This window comes from Lissotriton vulgaris, chromosome 1_1, assembly GCF_964263255.1.
Source record: "Lissotriton vulgaris chromosome 1_1, aLisVul1.2, whole genome shotgun sequence".
In the NCBI taxonomy this organism is placed as follows: Eukaryota; Metazoa; Chordata; class Amphibia; order Caudata; family Salamandridae; genus Lissotriton; species Lissotriton vulgaris.
The window spans coordinates 1,730,874,973-1,730,899,397 of record NC_141685.1 but is presented as its reverse complement, the minus strand read 5'-3'; the positions used below and the strand labels follow the sequence as shown (position 1 = coordinate 1,730,899,397).

Sequence of the window (24,425 nt, the reverse complement as noted above, 5' to 3'; positions counted from 1 at the left end):
GGGAGGAGAGCTTGCGTCCGCATGCCCAGGTAGTACCTGATGTCTCGCTGTGTCTGTTGTGTGAGGGAGGAGTATGTAGTAAAGGAAGATGCACAGTCCGCTGTATAGTTAGATAATCCTTTATTGTAGAAGAGACACCAGACATCACCCACCTGGGCGTGCGGACGCAAGCTCCCCTCCCTCTCTCAGACACCAGGTACCAACTGTGCATGCAGACACAAGCTCTCTGTAGTAAATTACTTCTCTACTGTTCTCCATTCTACTTAATGGAGAACAGGTTGGTACCTGGTGTCTCCCTGTGTCTGTTGTGAGAGGGATGGGAGCTTGCAACTGCATGCCCAGGTGGTACCTGGTGTCACTCTCTGTGTCTGAGAGAGGGATGGGAGCTTGCGTCCGCACGCCCAGGTGGGTGATGTCTGGTGTCCATGACGTACGAAGCTTGGGAGACGCACACGGATTGCTGTTTCTCTGGTTTCCAGGGAGTCAGGCTCGTGTTTACAGGAGTTTGAATGTAACGGATGATGCGCGGTGCTTGCTCCTCGTCTCTGATCTGTTAATGGCCGCGGAGTCCGCCCGGTTATGTTGATTGATGGGTCTGAGAAACCCCAAAAGTGTTTATAAGAGACCAGATCATGTTTTAACAGGGAACTCGCTGTCAGCAAAGATGGAGCACTCTCGTCTCCCTTTAGATGACAAAAGGTCACTTTTGTACAAAATGATTGCCTCTGGACCTATCCATCACTACATATGTGAAGTCTTCCTCCCCAAATCTGACCAAACAATGCACCATAATGAAGACATTTGGGGGACCCTATCCGACCATAAATGCTTTCAGTTTGTGCAAACCTTTTAGGCTTCTTTATTAAGTAAACGTAATACTAATATTTTTTTTCTCAATATATGACCAACAAATGGAAAACGCAGTTTCTAAGTAACCTTAGTGTTGACCACAGATACATATGTATTGTTTTTCGTCGGGATTATGTATTTGCGGAATTAGTCAAATTTAAAATTAAAAAAAATGAAAGCGTTGCATCATCGGAATCTGCGTCATGTGTGGCTGTGGTGGTGACAAGTGTGTGCTTTTCGATGTATTGGTTGGCCAGTTCAGCTGTGTGTTTTGTTGCTTGCAGAGGTCTGGTTCTGTTCAATACATTTTGGACTGAATAAAGTAACCAGTAAATACTGGCATTCGGTGGTAGTTTGTTTAACCCGGTCATGACTTTTAACAACGTGTTTTATTCCATATTGCATTTGACAGATCTTGAAACTGAGAGCGAGGCTGTTGTCTCCCGATATCCGCCAAATCGACCTTGATGTCAACCGCACTTACCGGGACCACATCATGTTCAGGGACCGATACGGAGTAAAGTAAGTCAGATCGTGTATATTTTAAAAAAAAATCATTACAATGAAGAGATTCTATTCTAAGGGAAGCACTTTGTAATCAAAATATTGCACGTCAACGAACGTGTACATTTCTCAAATGTGTTACTTTAAACCTCTGCGCCCTCTGGTGGCTAATAATAAGTTAGTTGTGCAGGTGCCTCCAACGACCTCGTGAGTTGTGTGGCAACTCTCCAGCTACTTATAACTTATAGGCTAGAACAGTGGTTCCCAACTTTTTGACTCATGAGGACCCCCACCGAGTCATTAATGAAAGACGGGCCCCCAAGCAAAATGTACAATTTAAATTAATTTAAATTTCAGACATTAAAACAGCAATTCTCAAAAAATACACAAATACTCGAATTACTAAATATTTTATTATTTTATATTGAAAAAATATGCAGTGGGGGGCTTTAAGGGGCTCTCCCCCATAGAAAATTTGGGGAAATGGTGCATTGTACAACACATTTGTTATTATATATTAAATTGTATTACTTTTAAAACATAGTGAATGATGACCTTACTGTGCAACAGGATATACATTTTTTGTTGTTGAGGCTCTTCAATGATTTCCTCACCATCCCCTTTCAACAGTGCCTCTCATCTCTTCATAGTCCCTCTGTCACATGTATTTGGTTTGTTTTACAGCACCTCTAATACCAGTGTATTGTCCTGGAGCACTTTACATCACCTACACACGGAGGCAATGAATCATACATGTGTGAACTAGTGTGCAGAAAATGTAACATAAGGCACAGGGGACCACAAGGTGTAGGATTCACATGTCATCCATACTGGTAGGCCTTTTGTAAGAGTGATTGGTCTGGAGAAGCACTAACTGAGGATTTAGAACATAACACAGTGGTTTGTGTTGACTTTAATAAGAATTTATTTCTACTCAAATAAACCTTTTTTAGCAGCATCAGGATAATGAATGACTGGGGAAAAACATAACTTACAAACTTGTGCCATGCAGTTTGCATGCAGCTCGTTGATAACAGTTCATAGCTCACTGTGCTAGATTATGATTGTCGTTTATAAACTGCAGAGTAACAAAAGAATCTGTGACAAAAGGATTAATCCACTGAGCTACGTACATAAAATACTGTTCTTTAAAATGCATGGTACATCTTCTTTGCAGCAGGCATATTAACCATCTGCTCTACCATAGATGAGTGATAGCTGTCACTAGACAAAACTCTGATCTCTCTTCAGCAGATACATTAATTCTCAGAGTTATCTTGACACTTTTTTGTGTCCCGAAAACTGCTGGTTATACAAGGAACTTTGTAGTGCTTTTAAAGTTCCTGCCTTTGGACCCCCTGGCAGTGTGTCATGGACCCCTGGGGGTCTGCGGGCCACAGGTTGAAAACCACTGGGCTATAATATAAGCAGCTTCTTGTTTGCAGCCCACCCTACTAAATTAGAAGCTTTTGCTTGAGTGAATTAATTTATGTATCCAAAATTTAAAAGTGTGTATTCAAGACGAACATGTGCATATTTTCAGAATTCATAAGCTGGTGTGTTTAGATATTTCCAAAATCTATTTAAAGCTGATATTTGAGTGATAAATCTTGCAGCATTCGGGAGACTTCTTACTAATGATATTACAGTGTTGCCAACTGCACTGTAGCAATGTCTGTTTTGTATTACACCCACAGGGGCATTCCACATTGACAGATACTTTTTCATATTACTGCTATCAACAATGCCTGACGTAATCACTGCTGGTAATCTTGTATATGGTGGCCACTAAATAATTTGTCTGGAGTGGATTACAATAGTAATAATGTTAATAGTAGCTCAGGATGATTTTCACTGAACATCAGTAGTTCTTATTACAGAAAAGGTTGGAGAGCCCTGATGTAGAGCAATGAAGTGACTTTTATACTTGACACACTGGTCTTTTCCACCTTCAGACTATGTTCTCTTCCGGTTTCTTGCTGAACTCAGTAAATTGCATTTTATTTACTTTCTTCAAGAGAAAACATAAAACACCAAACCCTAAGACTGCGAGCTATGCAGAAACCGTTCTGCTTCATTTCAACTGACTGCTTCAGGGGCACACGTGTGTTCAGTTCTGAGGGTTTTAACAATTCCAGTTCACAATAAGCAATGAACGTCAAACTTCTGTTGAACAGACGCAATTCAGAAGTCTGTCAAAAGTAGAGATCAAGCAGAAAAGTATATCCATGTACACTTTCTCTTTTCTTTTTTTTCTTAAATAGTTTTTTATTGAATATTAGTCAAATGATATTCATCCTATCACCACTGCATCCCTTACTTTGATGATTGACAAAGAATAGCTCACAAGTCTAATAGAACTAACAAAATTACGACAAACGCTTGTAACAAACTACCCAGTTCTCTCCCCTCCCCTTGACTGGCTAGTGCAAGCAGCTTGCCCATGTCCATGGAGGGATGCAGAAGATGTGTGAAGTGGTAAAGTAAAAGGAAAGGGAACTGATTCCTCAAAAATAACCCCACTCACTGCTACCTGCATTTACATCTGAGACTTTCATGGCATTAAACAAGGGGGAAAGATGGAGAGAAGGGAAAGCAATGAAGGACAAGGAGACCAGTAATATTAACAACTTATGTGTTTCCGCCCCTTGGCTATTATCCACTCAGCTATCACGAGTGCAGGACTCCAAATCTGCATTCATGTTTTAATAATTTTGGGGCGTTTCAGTTGACCTACTGAACGCTTCACAGTGTTCAGGACAATGCTTTTACCTGAGACTTCCTATATAATGGCTAATCATTCTACCCAGTGTTTACTGATATGGTCACACTCCGAAATCATATGGTAGAAATCTGCTTTCTCCTGTAGATATCTCGTACAGTCATCATGTACATCTAGGTTTTGGCCAATCTGTAAAAGAGGTAAATACACTTGGTGCAAATAATTCAGTTGTTTAAATTTAAAGCTGGGATTTCTGGCTAGTCTTTGTGTATTCCAGGACCCCAGGTCTGACCTTTTTGGTAATTTCCTTATTAACACCTTGCTCCCACTTTGATTTCAGCTGTGATAAGTCCTTGTAAAACACAGGTGCAATAGCAGTATGTAAACTGATTATGGTCTGCATATGCTGGTAGATGCTTTTTTTTCAACAAGTCTAGGGTAGGGGGTGGGCAATGAGTTCTGTGTCCTCAATCCCCCATGTTTTGCCAGCAGCTCTGATGTAGGATTATGAGCCATAAACAGTTCAGCCGGTATTGCATACTGAGCCTGAATCATCTCAAATGATCACAACATCTGTTGGAAATGGCGCTTTTTGCATGGTTATCCCCAAACCTTTTGCTACTTCCTCCTATTTTTTCTTGAGCTGTGGTTGTTTGCTTTAGGACTCTGGGCACTTTACCACTGCTGATCAGTGTCAAAGTGTAAGTGCTCCCTGTATAAATTGTTATTGTGATTGGTTCTCCCTGATTGGCATATTTGTTCACCAGTAGGTCCCTAGTAAAGTGCACTACATGTGCCAGGGCTGGTAAATCAAATGCTACTAGTGGGCCTGCAGCACTGATTGTGCGACCCACATGAGTTGCCTCAAAGAGATGTCTCAGGCCTGCCACCGCAGTGCCTGCGCACAGTTTGCTAACTGCCATTTTGACCTGACCAGTGTACCCACTTGCCAGGCCTTACCCTTCCCTTTTCTTATACATAGGACACCCCTATGGTAGGCCCAAGGTAGCCCCCTGGGCAGGGTGCAGTGTATGTAAAAGGTAGGACATGTACTGGTGTGTGTACCATGTCCTGATAGTGAAATACTGCCAATTTCGTTTTTCACTATTGAAAGGCTATCTTGCCCATAGAACAGAATGAAGAATGCTGTGTAGCATTTTACAAGCATATCTTCCCATAGGAGTGACATAGAAAATTGGAGTCTGGTATCCCTGAACTCAGAATTTAATAACACATCTTTTAGTAAGGATGGTTTTTAAATTCTGAGTTTGAAAATAGCACTTTTAGAAAGTGGCTATTTTCTTGTTCAACCTTTCTGCGTTCCTCGGCCTGGTTATGGATTGATTGTCTAGCTTTTGAGTGACAGGGGCTGGGATGGCTCCAGGAGTCTGGGTGAGTCAGCCGAAGCTGAATAGGCCAATCTGCATTTGGAGTGGTGGGAGGAGTAGAACCTGTCCCTGACTGGAGCGGTGCCTGCCTTCTACAATGCTGGCTCTACCTCCTCTGAGGACCCTGGCCCACATTCACAAAAGAAGTTGTGCACTGGCAGAGTGTACCCAGAACTTGTTTGGACTGGGTCCAGGACCCCTGACAGATAGAGAACAAAGACTTTTGGGGTATAAAAATGGGAGCTGAAACACCTGTAATTTGGATCATCCTGGAATCAAGAAGAAAACCTTTGCTGAGGAGAAGAGTGGAAGAGACTGAGAAGGACTGCCCTTGCTGTGTGTTCTGGGGCTGACCTGCAGTTGCTGTTCTACCAAAGGATGGAAGAGGACTTTGCTGTATGCTGTGTCCCCTACTTGAAAGGAATTCTCCAAAGACCTGAGGAGAGCTGGCCTCCTGTTGTGGAAACTCCGGGGCAACAAAGTTTCCAAAAGACCTCTAAAAGCGCTGTGAGTGTGTGTCTGGGCACACCTGCACCTATTGTGGAGCCTGCAGTAATATCCAGAAGCTCTGATTGTCTCCAGCCCAGTGCCTCTGAGATCAGCGCCGGCCCAAGTCAAAGCACCACTGTGTGTGCCAGCACCCAGCCCTATCTGCGCTGGAATCTTTGAGGAGTCTGCCGTGATCTGCAAAGCACTTTTCCCCGCCGCCGGCCTGAAGTCAAGATCCACGAAGAGGCTGTCACCCCCAATGGCCCGAGTCGTCAGCGAGATCGTCATCGCAAGAGAAGATGCCTGGCGGGGCAGGATCAGCTGGGAGGCGTTGCCTGGCAACCGGGAACCCTCCAAGGTGCATTGCCGCCAAAGAAGGAGCCGCTCAGCAGGACGTCAACGGAACTGGTTGGAGCTGTATCCTGGGTAATGGGCCTGTCGGGGACTGTGCAGGTAGTTGCCTAAGTGTTGGGGGCTTCTTTTCTGAAGTGTTAAGTCCGGCCCGTACCGGAAAATCAGACGAGCTACAGTACCGGGGCCCGCTCCTCGAAGTCTGTTTGTTTTCAGCCTTTGGGGGGCACATTTTTTGGGCAATCACCGCTTGTGGAGACAGCGGCCCCGTGGGAGAAGATCCCTTAATGACAAAAGAACTGTGCAGATGACAACAGAACTGTACAAGTGTTAAAGATAAAAGTGCTTGCGATATTTTAATTGCTTACTAAAAGAAATACAGAATGTTCAAGTTTATTTTTTACCAAGAACCTTACAAAGAATTGCTAATTGTGTATGTTGGATTTTGTTTGTTGTTTTGGTCCTGCCAAGTAAGATAAAGATAACTTTATTTTTCTAAACCTGTGTGGTGTCCATTTGTAGTGTTTCACTTTGCTACTGTGAGTGTTGGTACACCTACTTTACACATTGTCATGGGGATAAGCCTGTCTGCTTGTGCCAAGCTACCAAGGGGCTGAGCAGGGGTTATCTACAGTGCGTTTCCCCCTTACCCTGACTAGAAGCAAGGGTCCCTGTTTGGACAAAGGTTCCTACCTCTGCCAACTAGAGACCCCCATTTCTAACAACATCCTATTTGCATGTAGGACTCAAATCACCTCAACATCCGCTTCCATCCTGGAGCTGGTTCGAGGCATGTGGGCTGCTGAATTCATATTTGTGCATAGATCGCCGCCTAGTGTTGGGTCTGGATGATTTCACATTGTTGTCCTGGAAGAGTCTTCAAAGTATCACGAGATAGGTGGCTCCTCCCCTGGACTACAGTGCGCATGGGCATCCTCTCCATCCTCAGATTGTTTTATTCCGCCATTGGGTTCGGATGTTACTATCTTAGCTCAAGTTAGGAAAACTTTCTACAAAGCCAAAAGGCTTTCGACAGCGTCGGTATCGTTTTGTTCGGTATCGGTGCCTTTGTTTCGAGAGGACATCGAGGACTCAACAGGTTTTTCTTTCCACACTCGACACGATCTTCGATCTCAAATGGAAAGAAGTCCATTCAAGAGGTGTCCCCTTTGCAATGCAAAATACCAGCACATCGATGTCCACCCGGTGTGCATCAAGTGCCTGTCCCCAGACCACAACGAAGCCAACTGTATGGCCTGTGCCCGGTTTAGGTCGTAGAAAACTCTTAAGATTCAACGCGCGGCTCGATTGGAGTCAAAGAAGTCAGCGCCTGTTCCTGTGAACATCTTTGGGACCGAAGACGAAGAGGTCGTTGTTCTGGAGGATCAGGAACACTGCTCCGATCCGGCTTCGGGCCATGACTCAGAGTATGACGCCGTAGACGAAGAGGTGCAAGACGAAAACGTTGTCGATGAGGTAGGAGACGACGTGGAGGCCCTTGGGGCCGTAGAAGATAGCTCAGGCGAAGAGCTAGGCCCAACCAGCTATACGGGGGCCGACAATGACGCACTCAATAAGGCTCAGGTCGAGGGATCGCCACTAGGCCTTACCCAAGATCTACAATCTCGTTCTACAGCCCCGCATAAAGGCCCGGCTTCGAACATTACTCAACAGCCTTCGGTTTCGAAACCGCCATCGGTCGATACAAAGAAATCGAAACTGACAGCATCGTTGCCGAAACCGAAAGTGCAAGTGACTCTGGTCAGCTCCAAGGCCTCAAACCCCTCGGAGCCGAAGAAAAAGAAAATGGCTGTCGATGCCGGAAAGCTCAAAAAGGTCATCGAGCCGATGGTTGGGGCACAGAAGACCAAGGTCAAGGCCGTCGAACCACCAAGGCCGACGCCGAAGAGAGTCGATTCGCACAAGAGGCTCGAACCGAAAGACGGGATCGATCCTCGGTCGAGGCCTACGGACAAGTCGAAGACTGGCCCCAAGGACCCTGTCGAGTCGACGAGCCCCAGTCCATTCATTGCCAAGGAAATGTCGGAGTCTCTCCAACGCATCAAGGATAAGGCTACAGCGGTCGGACCGAAGAAGGCCCTGACGCCGAAGCTGGTAGGACCAGTTCAGACCACGTCGACACATATCAAATTCGGGTTACCACCCTCGGTGCGTCCGAAGATGTTCGAGCCGAAACAAGCTATCGGCGCGACTAAACAAGTGTCGGCGGACATGGAGGCTGCAGAAGAGCCTGAAGACCAGGAGCCGAGGCAATTCATCGACTCGGAAACTGGTAGACTGTCCATATACAAAAGAAAATTAATGCCAGAAACACCCATGGAATCATATAAGATTCCCTTGAAGAAGAAGAGTTTCAACAACATCTCCAGCTCTTGTGGAACCCCTCCATCACTATGGACAGGAACCTCAACATTTTTCCCCAACATACTCAGATGTGGATGCAGGGGATGATGAACATGAGGATGACCTCTATCATGTGGACACTGATCCTGATGATCAAGCCCAACCATGGGAGGACCCTGCTGACTCAAGGGATCCGCAGACTGGCCCTGACACTCATGTGTACAGTGTGAAAACATCTCCTACTGAGGAACCCAACTGCCTTTAACGCCCTTATTGAAAGGGCAGCCAGTAATCATGACGTCGAGCTACATGCTGACCCTGTGGATGAAGACTTTCTGGTCGACACCTTTTCCACTTGTGAAAGGACAGTCAAAACCCTGCCCTAGACGCAGCTGACACTGCAGCCAGGGCCATCAACACTAGCGTTATGTTAAGGAGACACGCCTGGTTGAGAATTTCAGGATTCAAACCTGAAATACAAACTTCTATTCTCAATCAGCCAGTTAACCCAGACTTCTTAATCGGACCTGAGGTTGACACCACCCTTGAAAAAATTAAAAAAGACAGACTGCAAAGTCTATGGGGGCTCTGCAGTCACAGCAGTTTCGGGGTGGCTCCTTTCGTCGCTCCAATACTAGGGGCCCCTCAAGAGGCCAGTCAACACAACAGACACAATACAATAAGGGAGGTACACAATCCACCTACAATAAGAACAACCGGGGTGGATATCGTGGAAACAACATCAAGGGCAGAGGCAGAGGAAACAACAGTTCCAGATCCTCTGCCAATACCAAACAGTGACGCCCTGTCACTGCCCCCTGACCATATAACACCTGTCGGGGGGAGACTACAACAGTTCCTGCCAGTCTGGAAGTCCATCACCACAGACAGGTGGGTGAGAGACATTGTACAGTACGGGTATTGTCTGGAATTAACGTCCACCCCACCCAACATCCCACCAAGCCACCGTCCTATGTCCGCAGAGCACTTACACTTATTGCAGCAGGAGGTCGTCAGCATGCTGCAAAAAGGGGCCATAGAGCTCGTGCCTGTAGAAGACCAATGGTCAGGGGTGTACTCTCTGTTCTTTTTAATAACCAAAAAGGACGGGTCCCTCGGACCTATACTGGACCTCAGGCCTCTAAACAGTTACATTCTGTCAGAGCATTTTCATATGCTCACCTTACAGCAGGTTCTGCCGTTACACAGTCAGGGAGACTTCCTCGCAACACTGGATCTAAAAGATGCGTATTTCCATATACACATACACCCATCACACAGACGGTATCTCAGGTTCACTATTCAACATCAACATTATCAGTTCAAAGTTCTCCCTTTCGGAGTAATGACGGCACCCAGGATGTTCACAAAGTGCCTGGCGACAGTAGCAGCACACCTCAGGAGACAGCAAATACATGTCTACCCTTATCTGGACAACTGGCTTATTCAAGCAAAGACGGCCCAGCAGTGTGCCAGCCATATGTCCCACACTATTCATCTTCATCACAGTCTGGGATTCTCACTAAATTATCCGAAGTTACATCTTCAGCCCGCCCACGTGCGACAGTACCTGGGCGTGACAATAAACACTCTGGCAGCCAAAGCTCAGCCAAATTCAGCGAGAATAAACAGCATGCAATTGCTGATACAAAAATTCAGACCTCAACACTCGCTTCCAGCGAAAGTGTTCATGCAGTTGATAGGCATGATGGCCTCCTGCATTTTCATAGTCCCGCACGCGAGACTACACATGCGTCCGCTTCAGGAGTGCTTGGCACGTCAGTGGAATCAGGCTCAAGGACAGTTAAAAGACCTAGTGTTGGTGAGCGGTCGGGCATTCAACTCTCTGCATTGGTGGAACCCACAAAACCTTTGCAAGGGCCCACCGTTCCAAGAGCCTGTGCCACAAATTGTACTTACGGCGGAGGCGTCTCTCCAGGGATGGGGAGCTCATGTACTCCACTACACAGTGCAGGGACTATGGACAGCACAGCAAAAGAAGATGCACATCAACCTTCTGGAACTGATGGCAATCTTCATGGCGATGAAAGCTTTCAAGGTACACCTGTGCAACAAGGTCGTGTTGATCCGGACGGACAACATGACTGCCATGTACTACATACAGAAGCAGGGAGGAACACACTCTCCACAGTTGTCTCATCTGGCTCAAAACATGTGGAAGTGGGCCATTCAGAGGAACATCTTCCTCATGGCAGAACACCTCCTGGGCAAGGACAACCAGATGGCGGATCTGCTCAGCAGACACAGCCACCAGATGCACGAGTGGGAGATACATCCATCAGTGCACCAACCGTACTTCCAGCAGTGGGGTCATCCACAGATAGACCTGTTCGTCACAAGGGAAAACGCTAAATGCCAAAGCTTCGCAAGCAGGTTCCCACATCCACAGTCGCAGGGCAATGCGATATGGATGAACTGGTCCGGCAAATTTGCGTACGCTTTTCCCCCAGCACCTCTGATACCGCTGGTGGCGCGCAAACTACGGCAAAACTCGATGACCCTCATCCTGGTTGCTCCAATGTGGGCACGCCAACCATGGTACACCACGTTTCTAGAACTATCCGTGGTACCGCATCAAAAGCTACGCCTCACACCCAGGCTTTTGACGCAGAGCCATGGCGACATTCAGCATCTAGATCCGCAGCAGCTCAACCTGGCGATCTGGCTCCTGAAGTCCTAGAATTTGGCTACCTCAACTTGCCGCCAGAATGTATGAATATCATCAAGGAGGCAAGACGGCCCACAGCCAGAGCATGCTATGCGGCTAAATGGAAAAGGTTTGTCATATATTGTACCAACAATGACATTAACCCACTGGATGCATCTATTCAAAACATTATCTGTTATTTGTTGCATTTATACAGATGTAATCTAGCGTACAGTTCCATTCGTATACATTTATCCGCCATAGCAGCCTATCTTCAGAACAGGCAGCACCTCTCATTATTCAGAGTGCCTGCCATTAAAGCTTTTCTGGAAGGACTTAAGAGTGATCCCTCCCAGACACCCACCGTCCCCAGTCTGGAACCTGAATGTGGTCCTCACCAGATTGATGGGACCACCTTTTGAACCTCTACACTCTTGTGAGATTCAATTTCTGACCTAGAAAGTTGTTTTCCTAGTAGCCATTACCTCACTGAGGAGAGTTGGTGAACTCCAGGCACTAACCAAGAGCCATTCATACAGGTCCACGCAAATAGGGTTGTATTTCGCACCAATCCTACCTTTATGCCCAAGGTGATTTCGCAGTTCCACATGAACCAGACCATAGAACTGCCGGTTTTCTTTCCTAATCCAGAAAATGTCGCGGAGAGATCCCTACACACGTTAGATGTCAAAAGGGCTCTAATGTACTATATAGACAGAACAAAGGATTTCAGAAAAACAAAACAGCTTTTTGTTGCCTTTTCTCAACAACACAAAGGCAAACCCCATTTCCAAAGCAGGGATAGCCCGGTGGATCGTTGGGTGTATACAGATTTGCTATGCTAAGGCTAAACGCACACTAACCATGCCACCACAAGCACACTCCACACGTACGTTAGGAGCGTCCATGGCTTTCCTGGGAATTATTCCTTTAGAAGAGATATGTAAGGTAGCCACTTGGTCCACCACACATACATTTACGAAACACTACTGCGTAGATGTGCATTCTAAACAGCAGGCAGCTGTAGGACAGGCTGTTCTCAAAACTCTTTTTCAGACTGCTGCAGCTGGCACGGGCAGCCGCCGCTAACAGGAGGGACTGCTATGTAATCTATGCACAAATATGAATTCAGCAGCCCACATGCCTCGAACTGAATATGCTACTTACCAGTATGCATCTGTTCTTGGCATGTAGGGCTGCTGACATTCATATCGCCCACCCTCCTCCCCGGCGCCTGTAGGAGCTGTAGCATTCAGAATTACTATGTAGCATGGACATCACTCACTGTATTACACTCCATCTCTGCCACAATGGCGGAAAACAATCTGAGGATGGAGAGGATGCCCATGCGCACTGTAGTCCAGGGGAGGAGCCACCTATCTGGTGATACTTCGAAGACTCTTCCAGGACAACAATGTGCAATCATCCGGACCCAACACTAGGCAGCGATCTATGCACAAATATGAATGTCAGCAGCCCTACATGCCAAGAACAGATGCATACTGGTAAGTAGCATATTCGTTATTGTTCGCCCTAAGCAGGTCTCTAAATTGAGGTGTACATCACAATTTACAGAACCTTAGTGACTAGTTCTCAGCATGCGGCGATACATTGGCCCCACACAAGCAGAGCAAACTGCCAAGAGCATGTACCCAGGCCAGCTAATAAACAGAAGTACTCCGAATGTGTAAAAGGCACTGCAGACATCTTGAACATAAGTGCAAAAGAAGCCAAGAAAGCACAGATAAAGACACCTTCAAGTCAGCACTCAGGCACTACCTCCAGCAAATCTGGGAAACCAAGCAGAAGACCACATCATTGCCAGCTCCAACCGCAGCAAAGAGATCTTCCTGATTATCAAAGACTTCACTGCACCAGTAACATCACCCTATTACAAGAACTGTGAAAAGACCTTTCAGATTTCTTCAGTAGCAAAATCAGTCATATACAAAAACTTCAGCCGTCAACCTGACCCTAGCGACATCATCGTAAGTGTACAGCTCAGGAATGGAAAATACTCCTTGAAACTCATGGAAAGCCTTCACCACAGACAAACCCACCACCACCATCCACTCTGGGGCCCTATCATGGCTCTGCCCTATCAAGTCCTCAACAAATGATCCACCCCCATCAGCATGGCCCTCACCCCCATCCTCACCACCTCCATTGACACAGCAACATTCCCAGAAGCCTGAAGTCACATGGGGGTCAATTATGTCCTAAAAAAAGTCTTAAACAGACCCGACCAAACACGTTAACTACTGATAAGTCTCCCTCCTACCATGCCCAGCCAAGGTCCTGGAAAAATCCATCCATAGACACCACCTTGCCAACCATCAGCTCATCACCATCACACAGTCAAGCTTCAGACCCAACCACAGCACAGAAACAGCCCTCATCACAACAGAGGACATCCAAAGGATCTTGGACAGAACAGAAAGAGCGGGCTTCATCCTACTGGACCTCTCTGGAGTTTTCAATACAGTCTCATACCCAAATATGATTAGATGTCTGCACAAGACTGGCATTAAAGGTCATATCCTCCATTGGATATGCTCATTCCTAAAAAAGAGAATCCAAACAGTCAACCTGCTACCTTTCTTTTCAGAAGCCCGGGAACATCTGCGGAGTATCTCATGGCTCCGCTCTCAGCCCCACCCTTTTTAGCATCTACATGACCCCACTGGCTGATGTTATCCACTCCCACATCATTAATATCCTATCCTACGCTGACAACATGCAACTGAAACTGTCACTGTTGGACAAATTCCCAAGCACTGGGAACAACTTCACCACCTTCATGGCCAAAGCGCCACCTGGACGAATTTCAACTGTCTCAAACTAAACACAGACAAGACAGAAGTGATGATATCAGGCTAGATGCCTTACAGTGAGACTCCACTTGGGGACCTACAGACCCTAGCCCCACCCACAGCCCGCCGACAAGAAACCTTGTAATAATCATTGAAAACAAAATGAACGTGTCCACCCCGGTCCACACAATTACTGTATTTTAATAAGGATGCCGTGAAAGATCCACAAGTGACTTCTGAACAATACCAGAAAAACTGTCACCCAAGCCTTCATAACCAGACTGGACTACAGCAACTCCTCTATGCCGGAATCAACTCACGAAGAGACTGCGGACTATCCAGAAACCAGCAGTCAGACTAGTCCTCAACCTCCCATGGCAGACTTGCAACATGCCACACCTGAGGATGTCAGCTGGCTCCTATTACACAAGCACACAGAATTCAAGCTCCTCACTCACATACTCAAAGTACTTCACAACTCAGGACCAGCCTACCTGAATAGCTGCATACATTTCCAGCAACTCTGCAGGATCTCCAGTGGGCTGGACTCTCATTGATACACTAATGCATCCACCAAAGCAGATTCAGTGGTCAAGCCTTACATTGTGCCTAAAACATGGATTGACCTCCCATTCCACATGAAAGACTCATCCTCTCTTTTTGAATTCCACAAGAAGTTGAAGACCTGGCTCTTCAAGTAAGTCTTCCTCAGGGGGCTAACCTCACATACCTGTGAAGCATCAAGGTACCCTCATGGGTTAGGGTGTGCTATACCAATACAGATAACATAAGATATTGTTATTTCAAGTGCAAATATGTTTGCATCTTTAACTCTATTTACATATCAAGATCAGCAGCAATTAGCTAAGCTGAGAGACCTGGGGTGCAAACTATTCAATCTTATGGTGCCCAGTAGAGCTCCAACTGACACTGTTGCACAGAGGGAAGCTTGTATCTCACACCTCTCATGGTCTTTCTCAAATCCCAAACAGCGCATCGACCATAACAGCTGTGATGCCAGGTAGGTGACCTCGAAACTGGGTGTTTCCATTACACCCTCTTTGAAGGGCATCATGGCCTTCCCCGTCGATGTTCTTTTTCGGTGTTTCCCCGATCAAGTATACCAAGATGGCATTCAGATATATATAAAAAAAGTTTTTCAACGCATTGTGGGAATTGCAACAAAGTACTACACTATTCATGGTAGAATTCACATTTTGGCAATCACAATTTGACCCAGTGATGAGAGAGGTAGCCTACTCCAAAATGGGTGAGTCTGTCTTATTTTATTTATAGCTTTTTTTAATTCTCTGCCCGAAGGAGATCTGTTTCATGGTAAATATGGACCCTAGATACTTAAATGTGTGCGGCTCCCAAAATTTCTATAGCAGGCAAGTTTAAGATAGGTTTCGGAGGGGAAATACAATATTTGTCCCAGTTAGCCTAAGGAGCATATTCGTTCTCGCCAGCTTTTAAATAAGCATAAGTCCAAGGAGACCGGGTGTGATGTCCCTCAAGTACACTAATGCATCATCAACAGACAGGAAAATTATGTGTGTTTTTCATGTTAGCTGCACAGCGCACACCTTAGCTCGTTCCATTCATGCTAACGGCTTTATCACCAAGACAAACATCATTTGGAGAATGGACACCCCTTCATAGTTCCCTATGTAAGGCCCATCTATGTAAGAAGGTTTTATCCTGTGCACACCATGGGGATTGGCTTGGTATACAGTAGCCTTATTACTTTAAGAAGACAATCCCCACCTTTTGCAAAATGGCAAATAAATATGACCAAGCATTGAAGGCCTTCTGTGTATATAAAAGGAAGCTACCGCTGAGGCTTGGGCCCGATCTTGGACAATGTTCAGCACAGAGAACAGGCTCCTTGGGTGAGTGTGTCATCCTGGAATAAATTCATACTGATTTTGATTTACTAAACCCTGGATCAAGAGGGGAATGCTGTTGGTGAGGAGTTTCCCCATAATCTAGTATTTCCAATTTTAGAGTGAGTGGTCTATAAGATGTTATTCTTATATGTGGAGTAAAATTCAGGGGGCAAGGCATCAGTTCCCCTGAGTCTTTTCCCCTGGCAAGTTGTCCTATGGTTTCACTTATCGCCTCCACACCAGTGGGAGCATCCACCATGTCACTTTAGAGTGTATTGAATTGGGGCATGACTGTCTTCTAGGAAGCTAAGCGATCTTAAGTGAAACTCCCCCATGCCCCTCCCCCAATCCTGATTAATGGGCATGGAGTATAGACTTTCGTAGTACCCCACACAAACTTCATTTATTTCTGATTGAGTGTGCGTTATATTCCCCATAGTAATTGTAATGGTGGAGATTGGCATTCTCTTGGTGTCTGATCATGTCAGCCTAACCTCTGTTGTTTTCTCTGTGCTGCCTTGCTGTATATTAATCAATGTCCATTTTGTATTTTTGTATTTGTAGTTGAATTTATAGGGCGCGCAGCTACCCACATGGGGTCTCCCGGCGCCAGTAGGAAAGTGCTTACAAATCAGTTATTATTGAGGGAAGAGCCAGGTTTTAAGGTCTCTGCGGAATTTCAACAAAGATGGTTCGAGTTTCAATGTCATCGGAAGAGAGTTCCACAGCCTAGGGGCAATGCAAGAGAAGGAGCGTCCACCCATTCCTGTCAGTTTGAAATGCGGAATCAGGAAGTTACCTTGGGATGAGGATCGGAGAAGACGAAATGGGGAGTATTGTTGAACAAGAGACTGTAAGTAGGTTGGAGCTGACCCTTGTTTGATCTTATGCATAAAGCAAAGAGCTTAAATTTGACTCGATTTTCAATACGGAGCCAGTGAAGGTCCTTGAGAAAGGGGTAGATAGAAGATTTCCACAGGACCTTACAAAGGAGGTGGGCTGCCGAGTTCTGGACAAGCTGAAGTCTCCTCTGAATCTCCAAGGTGACTCCCAGGTAAAGCACATTGCCGCAGTCCAGGCGAGAGGTTATCAGAGCCTGGACCACCGAACGCCTCGTCTAGACTGGGAGCATCCATAAGATCTTCCGGAGCCACCCCAGGATGGAAAAACAAGTGGCTGCCATCTTGACCACTTGGTGACGCATGGAGAGTGAATCATCCAGAACTAAGCCACGGTTGCGGACCTGCGTCACTGGAAGGGGTGGAGGACCCTTCTGACGGCCAATGAGCGGTGCTCCAAAGGTGCTTGTGCTTGCCCAGAATGACCACCTCCGTCTTATCTCCGTTCAATTTCAGGAGGTTTGTCTGCATCCACTCTACCACTCGGCTAAGTCCTAGTTTGAGAGCAGATGGATTATTTGCTTAAGCCGAGGTGAGGGAGAAGAGAATCTGGGTGTCGTCTGCGTATGAGTAAAGGGAAAGACTTGCGTCTTCCACGATGGTTGCTAGGGGCCTCACGTAGATATTAAAGAGCATAGGGCTCAGAGAGCACCCCTGTGGCACCCCATGCGCAGGTGAACGAATAGAGGAGGAAAAACCAGAAGAAACAACCTGAAATGTCCGGTGGCTTAAAAAAGCGCCAGCCAAGCAAGAGCAGAGCTCTCAAAAGAATGGAGTGTGAGACCGTGTCAAATGCGGCGCTAAAGTCAAAAGAATAAGCGCCGAGGTCTCACCATGATGAGTGCGTAGGTTCTCAGTGACCCCAAGAGGGTAATTTCGGTGCAGAAGTGGGAGCGGAACCCTGATTGGGACTGGTGTAAAAATCCTGTAGTCTCCACATGAGAAGTGAGATGTATGTTAACATGCCTCTCCAAGATCTTTGAGAACATGGGCAGCAGGGAGATGGGCCGGAAGTTGGCAAGCGTCTTGGGATCTGCGCCAGGTTTTTTTAGAAGCGGAACTACCAAAGCTCTTTTCCATTTGTCCGGGACAATGGATTCTCGCAGTGAGGTGTTCAAAAGCTCTTGAATAACTGAAAGAACATCAGGAGATAGCTGGCGAAGGAAGTCCATTAATCTCCTAAGCAATGCCTGATGTTTCTTTTTGACTTCTGTCACTGTGGCCACCAAAAAAGGGTTGCGTACATTTCGAGGCCCCTTAGTTCTGCTTCCGCTGGAGTTATCTGGTGACCCAGAGAAATCTTAGCACCATTTAAAGTTTTCAGACATACACCCCACAGGACCACCTAAAAGGTTTCCCATTCTATAAATGTGTCCCCTACAGTTTCCTGATTCTCATTAAAATAATTATACGTTTGCTCCCCAATCACAGTTCTCAAACGAGTGCTTCTGTCTGCAATCACCATATTGATGTGACAGGATGCCGCATCCCCCATTCAGTCCTAAACTGCAAGGGGTTATGATAGAATTTCATTTTAGCTAGGTATTTGCTGGTACCCTTTTCCCCATTCTCATATGTAACCTCTCAAGCTTGTGTTTATTCTGTGTAGAGGTGAGTGGAACGAGTACTCCCTTCCATCCAGGTGCATCTCCCTCCACGCACCCAGGAATTGCCAGTAACTTGTCCGTTTTGAAAACCTCTCAGTTCCTTAGTAACAAGAGAAAGAGAGAATTATATAGGTCTGCCTCCCTCCATCCCCTCCCCACATCACATAGTACACAAAAACAAGGTGTGTCATGCCAGGAAATTAAACAATGTATAGGCCTGTACCCCTATAATAATTCACATAATGGGTCCCCAGAACCTCACCCACCAAGATGGCATTCGCCATCATCTGGTCGTGCTCCATGTTGTGTGTACCACATAGGCTACATCAGGTGCTCTTTTTTTTAAAGATTTTGTTTAATGTGCAATTTTCAAAGAATCACTGCTTTTGACCCCCTTTTTGTTACTTCTGTTTATTGGCATTTTACACTTTTACAAATACAGTAGTGTGTCATAGTTTAACAAATTTAGAGCACAAAATAAACTTATTTTCAGTTGTTAACACACTGGTTTGTTCATGTCTGATTATTACCATCGATCCACACAGTTGCTGTTCTCCGGAGATCTCCCCTTGCTTTTACGAAGGTGGGTATATAAAGAATTCAGTGGAAAAGATAATATGACATTAGAGGGAAAGTGATGTGCCAACCTTCTAATAAACATTGGGAAAATATAGAGAAACATAATACAAGGAAATAGGGTAAACGTGCACAAAAGAGGGACCTAATCAACATCGCGCTGCCCACCTCTAGTGCATGTGGGTAGTGACTTCTGTTATCAGGGAGATAGGCCGGGGCGGCTGGACTCACAGGTCTGGGTGGTTTCCTCCTGGTGTCTGAACATTTACTCCCTCCAACCAAGACTACACAGTCTGTCCCACCTGTTTGGCGAGGGGATCTGTACTCCTTCATTCGCTACATCTGGGCAGAATACCAAAGCTAGGACTCCTTGGGTGCTCTTCAACTCGTCTCTCTGCTAACGCATCACCTCGGTCCACCGGTGCTCCCAACCTAATCCTCTCCGGGTTTTCCCCTGGGCTATTCTCCGGGTGCTCCCACACCACCAACACCTCAGTCCATAGGTCCCCTATAAAGCAGATCCTCACCCCTGTAGCCTCTTCCCTGACCAGTACCCTTTCTTCGGCTCTTGCCCACTGCTTCACATGTGCCCTCCAAGCTTGAACCCTCGGCACAACCGCCGATTGCCAGGTCATAGCTGTGCGCCTTCTAGCAAACACTAACCTTGTTCCAACTTTTTGTTTACTTGGCCTCGGGAATAGCCCCAAAATACACTGCTTTTGACCCCTTAAGACTTCTTAGGAATGTAATTTTGGATTGGGTGATATGTGATTAAAATGACCTATGAATAATCAGTAGACTATTTTTATAAGTTCATTATAAGATTAAAGTGGAATAAAAGTTATGGACTGGCAGAACATTATTATCACGCATATCCTAAAAGAGTGTATTAGTTGTTGATGTAGGTCCTGATGGAGGCCCTTAGGTATTGCACACCCCTACCAACTTGGAGCAAGGGCTAAGGATGGAGCATGCTACCTTGGTGGGTGAGGGTCTGGGCATCCTGATGAGCATAATCCTAGTTCCTAATCAGGTCAATTATTATAGGGATAACTACATCCCTAAATGTTGCTTTTTTTCTGGAATGCCACACCTTGTTTTTATGTACAAAACTCTAGGTCACCATTCTGCAGGGTGCCACCTGCAGCAAATGAAGCAATCTCTTTCTTAACATCTAGAACAATGTTTTAATCGCCCCCACCTCCACTCACAGCACATGTGTACAGTCCAATAATGTGCCTGGGGTGAAGCGTATTAGTGTTTAACTCCTGAATACAGAGCATTCTGTCCACATTCCCTGACCTCTCCATTGTTTCCTAAATTTCTCCAGCAACATTTTTGCGAGATTTGTTTCTTGCAGACACACATTGATTACTCTATAATGTCTAGGTTCCGAATACAATTAATGTTTCTTGGCGGCATTACCTAAACCCCTCCCATTCCAGGGAATACAACAACATTCTATTTTCATTCCCTAATGAACAAATACATTTTTAAGCATTTTGCCCCCTCGTCATTCATGATCCATTGTACCCAGTACCAAAAAAGCTATCCTCGTATACACTCTTTTGGCATCATGCAGGGTATAAATTCTAATGCCTCACACGCCAGAGCGCCATTGTAGCCCATTCTCAATGATGGACGGTAGCATGTCCTAGCCATCGTAAATTATGTTGTGATGAATGACCAGTAGCAGAGGAGTATCTTTGAAGATAATTAATTACTCTTAGTTACAGGATGGAATCCAAGTACAACAACCCCACCAGGAGCAGTCTGCCAGCTGCTCAGCCCATACTCCAACTGTCACACATCACCACACAGGCACCCAAACGTTCCATAATCTTAATCACACCAACATTCCACCCGAACACTCACACTGGCTGAGCAGCTAGGAACAAAAGTAACAGGGGAGATGCATGAACACATAAAGAAGATGTAACACATTTTCCCTATGGGACAGGGAGCAAAACATAGGCTCTTTCTAACCCTCCCATGAACAGAGTAACTAGAAATTCAGGTTTCTCTTCGGATGTGTGAGGAGCATGCAACTTAAAATGTAAGTAGTGAACCTAAACATTGCCACACAACATACCCTCCTGGTACAGAGTTTGCCACACAACATACCCTCCTGGTACAGAGTTAAGTGTCCTGAACTCAAACATGCCCTGCCCCTATATCACACCAGGATCTCCAGCGTGGACAGCTCCTCTGAGTACTCATCTGCTGCCAAGTTGTTATTCTATTCTAGGTCTGTAGATAATTCTCGTGAATCGATGTACCTCGTGGCATCCTGCGTTCCAGCGGAGCTTGTTCTCCTGTTGGCCTACTCAACTAGGTGTCTTTTCCTCTCCACAGGTCTGCTAATCATCACCGTAGTGTAACTACCCTTCGGGGTGTGGTCTCTGCATATTTGCCTTTTTATATATGCCCAGGCCTCAGCAGACATCTTAAAGAAAAATGTCTCTCCCTTGGCAACAATCCATAGCTTTGCTGGGTATAACAAAACATACTATACATAATGTTCCGTAAGTTTCTTTTTATCTCAATGCAGGGCCGTTGCTGAATTTGTACCTATGTGATGTAGTCAGAAAGACATACACTTTTTGATTTCCTTTTGTCCAAGGTCCTTGCTCACAGGCCGGCTTTAATTTATAGTCCCATGCATGGTAGTTCAAAATTTTAGCCAATGCTCACGTGGAGGGCACCGCGGGCTGCGGAACATCACGTGCTGCCCAGTGTGGTCTCGGTACAACACAAATTTAGGCCAAATCCCATTGTACACAGTTTCAAGTAGCCATTTCTTGACGTAAGCCTCTGTATTTTGAGCTTTTTTTCTTTTCGGGCTGCACGCCTACCAAGCAAACATTATTGCGCCAAGAACATCCCTCCTTCCTCATCATCTTTAGCTCTAAATTGAATGCCGGCATCCATGCTTTTTAAGTCACTAACCTGCTATCTCAAGTCTTGTGTAGTAGGTCGCAGGGACGCCAGGGCATATTCATTCTTTGTAACTCGCTCGGCTACTTTCCTATGATCAATCCGTAGTAAGCCCACCTCGATGCCCACCAATTTGATCTTAGCTTTCAGTATTGTTTTTGAGTCCAGTATGGCTTGTAGCAGAGCATCAACCCCCTCAGTGTGGCTCTCCACTGTTGTCTCCTCAGATTTCAGCATCCCAGTTGTTTCGGTACCTCGTTTGGGCTTTGTGTCCTCAATTTCCTTGGTGGATGGGATTTGTGCCACCTTGGGCTTCACCATTCACCCTGATGGCACAATGGATGTTCGCTGGTAGTGCACTCAGCAGCTCACATGCCAGAGTCAGCCTGCCGCATCATAAACAGTCGTGTCCCGTCCTCGCGAATGTCCGGGGCTGAGCTGGCAGAAGGAAGAGCTATGTGAGTAAGTAATTTACATTGCTGTTGTTCATTTGTCTAAGATTCAAAGTGTTTATAAGTCTGGTCAGTATTTGCAAAATGAAAGAGAGTCATTAGGTAACTTGTGCAGGCAGCCAACTCTATGCTGCTTTCCTGAAGCTCACTTGTAACCGTTTTGCATATATGTCCTCTATTGTTTCCTGGCACCAACTAGCAATTTTTTAATTTAATTCTTACACCTTTTTAATGGAGCTTCGCTGTTTGTGCATTTTTTATTCATTGCCTAGCAGTGGCCTTTCAAAGCAAAGCTTGGTGTCCATTTAGTATTCCTTTCTATAAGAAGCTTGCACTTTGTACACACTAAGAATCAGCGGACATCACTGAACTGTTAGCTTGCCAGTTCTCTCTGGATTATTTAGTCGGTCTGAAACCCTTTTGTGGATAAAAGCGGGTTTAGCCTTGCAGGTCGTCATCATCATAAAATCTTTATTTGGTTGTCCACAACAACCATAAAAAAATATAAAAGATACAGACGATTAATTAAACACAGGGGTACAAAACAGAATGAAATATCCAAAAAACAATAAAATAAAAACACCCTATACAGTCCATTCTTGAGCGCTTGGACATCCAGGCAGCTGGCAAGAAACTGATCACTGCATATAAAACATGATCATTAGGGAGCATCTGCAAGTACACAAGGGCTGGATGAAAATTAAAGTTTTTAATTAAGGAACTAAAAACTGCTTCCTGGGCCTACAAAAATAGTCACAGAACATAACAAAATGCATAGTGTCCTGCGGAGACCTATTGTCGCAGCCACAGTGCAATCTGCATCTTGATTGAATCCTGCCACCTGGTGAAGCTAGAATGTAGGATAATTGGTCAAATCCAAACCTTGCCAGTAGAAATCTGGGTGTCTATAGGTGACCTGCACTAAATAATGCTCCATGCCCTGGGCAGACGTTAAAAGCATGTGGTCTCTCACAGAGGGTTTCATTATTCACCCTCGTCACAGGTTAACCGAGTCTGCTCAAGAAACAACCCTGTTACCACCTTTAATTCTCAGGATGACAGTTGATGGGGGACTCAGAAATATATCTGTTCTCCCATATAGCAGCGAACCCCGCCTTCACATAGGCTAACCATGGAGTTCTATGCACTGCACTGACAAAATCAGTCTATTGAGCTGTAAGTCCACTCTTTTCCAGATCTTTATCCAAAATGGTAGAGGACAGAGAGCGACTAAATTGATTATGTAATCAGTCTAATTCTAGATGGACTGAATAGCCTGGGTACATTGTGGAACCAGGGCAAGTCGCCTTAAGAATTGATTTTCTACTGTCTAGATTATGTCCATCTAAGCGTACCCCAAGATCTCACTGCCATACCGAATCTTGGAAACGCATTTGGCTTGGTAAATATTGAGTAGGACATGGGAAGGCCAAAAGCCCAACCTGAATACAAAACTTGCTATGGCCCAGTAGTTTTAAAAGTGCAAGACGCTTTCCATCCAGGATGGGCGTTCACTTGTTTTTATCACCAAAAGCACCCCTAGATAGGGAAAGGTCGAGACATTACCTTCGAGTGTGTGGGCCCATTTTGAAGGTCTTGGAGCCAGTGGAGTGTCTTTCAGGTCAATTTCTCATGCTCAGGGCGGACACATCCACCCAACCTAGGGCCTGTGTTAGAGTTACGGCAGGCGGACTGCGCTGTCACAAATGTGGTGGATATTCTATCCCTCGTATTATAAGTTCATTATATCCTATGCGCAGACAGAATATCCATCCAGTTTGCGTTAGAGAATCCCATCTGCCAAACTTTAAATCTGGTCCCAAGTGGTGAGTTACTTTGTGTTTCATTGGAAGCGATTCCCAGGCATGCTGAAGACAACAGATATAATTTTATTCAAGTTATGATGGAGTACTTTTA

General features: G+C 45.6%; 1 protein-coding gene across 1 annotated transcript in view; it reads left to right on the top strand.

Annotated features, from left to right (window-relative positions):
* USP6NL (USP6 N-terminal like) overlaps positions 1-24,425 on the top strand; it is a 927,917-nt gene that overhangs the window by 802,082 nt on the left and 101,410 nt on the right. Inside the window, exon 7 of the mRNA XM_086918996.1 lies at positions 1,262-1,371. Within this exon, the coding sequence (XP_086775122.1) occupies positions 1,262-1,371 (110 nt within the window). The remainder of the gene's footprint in view (positions 1-1,261; positions 1,372-24,425) is intronic.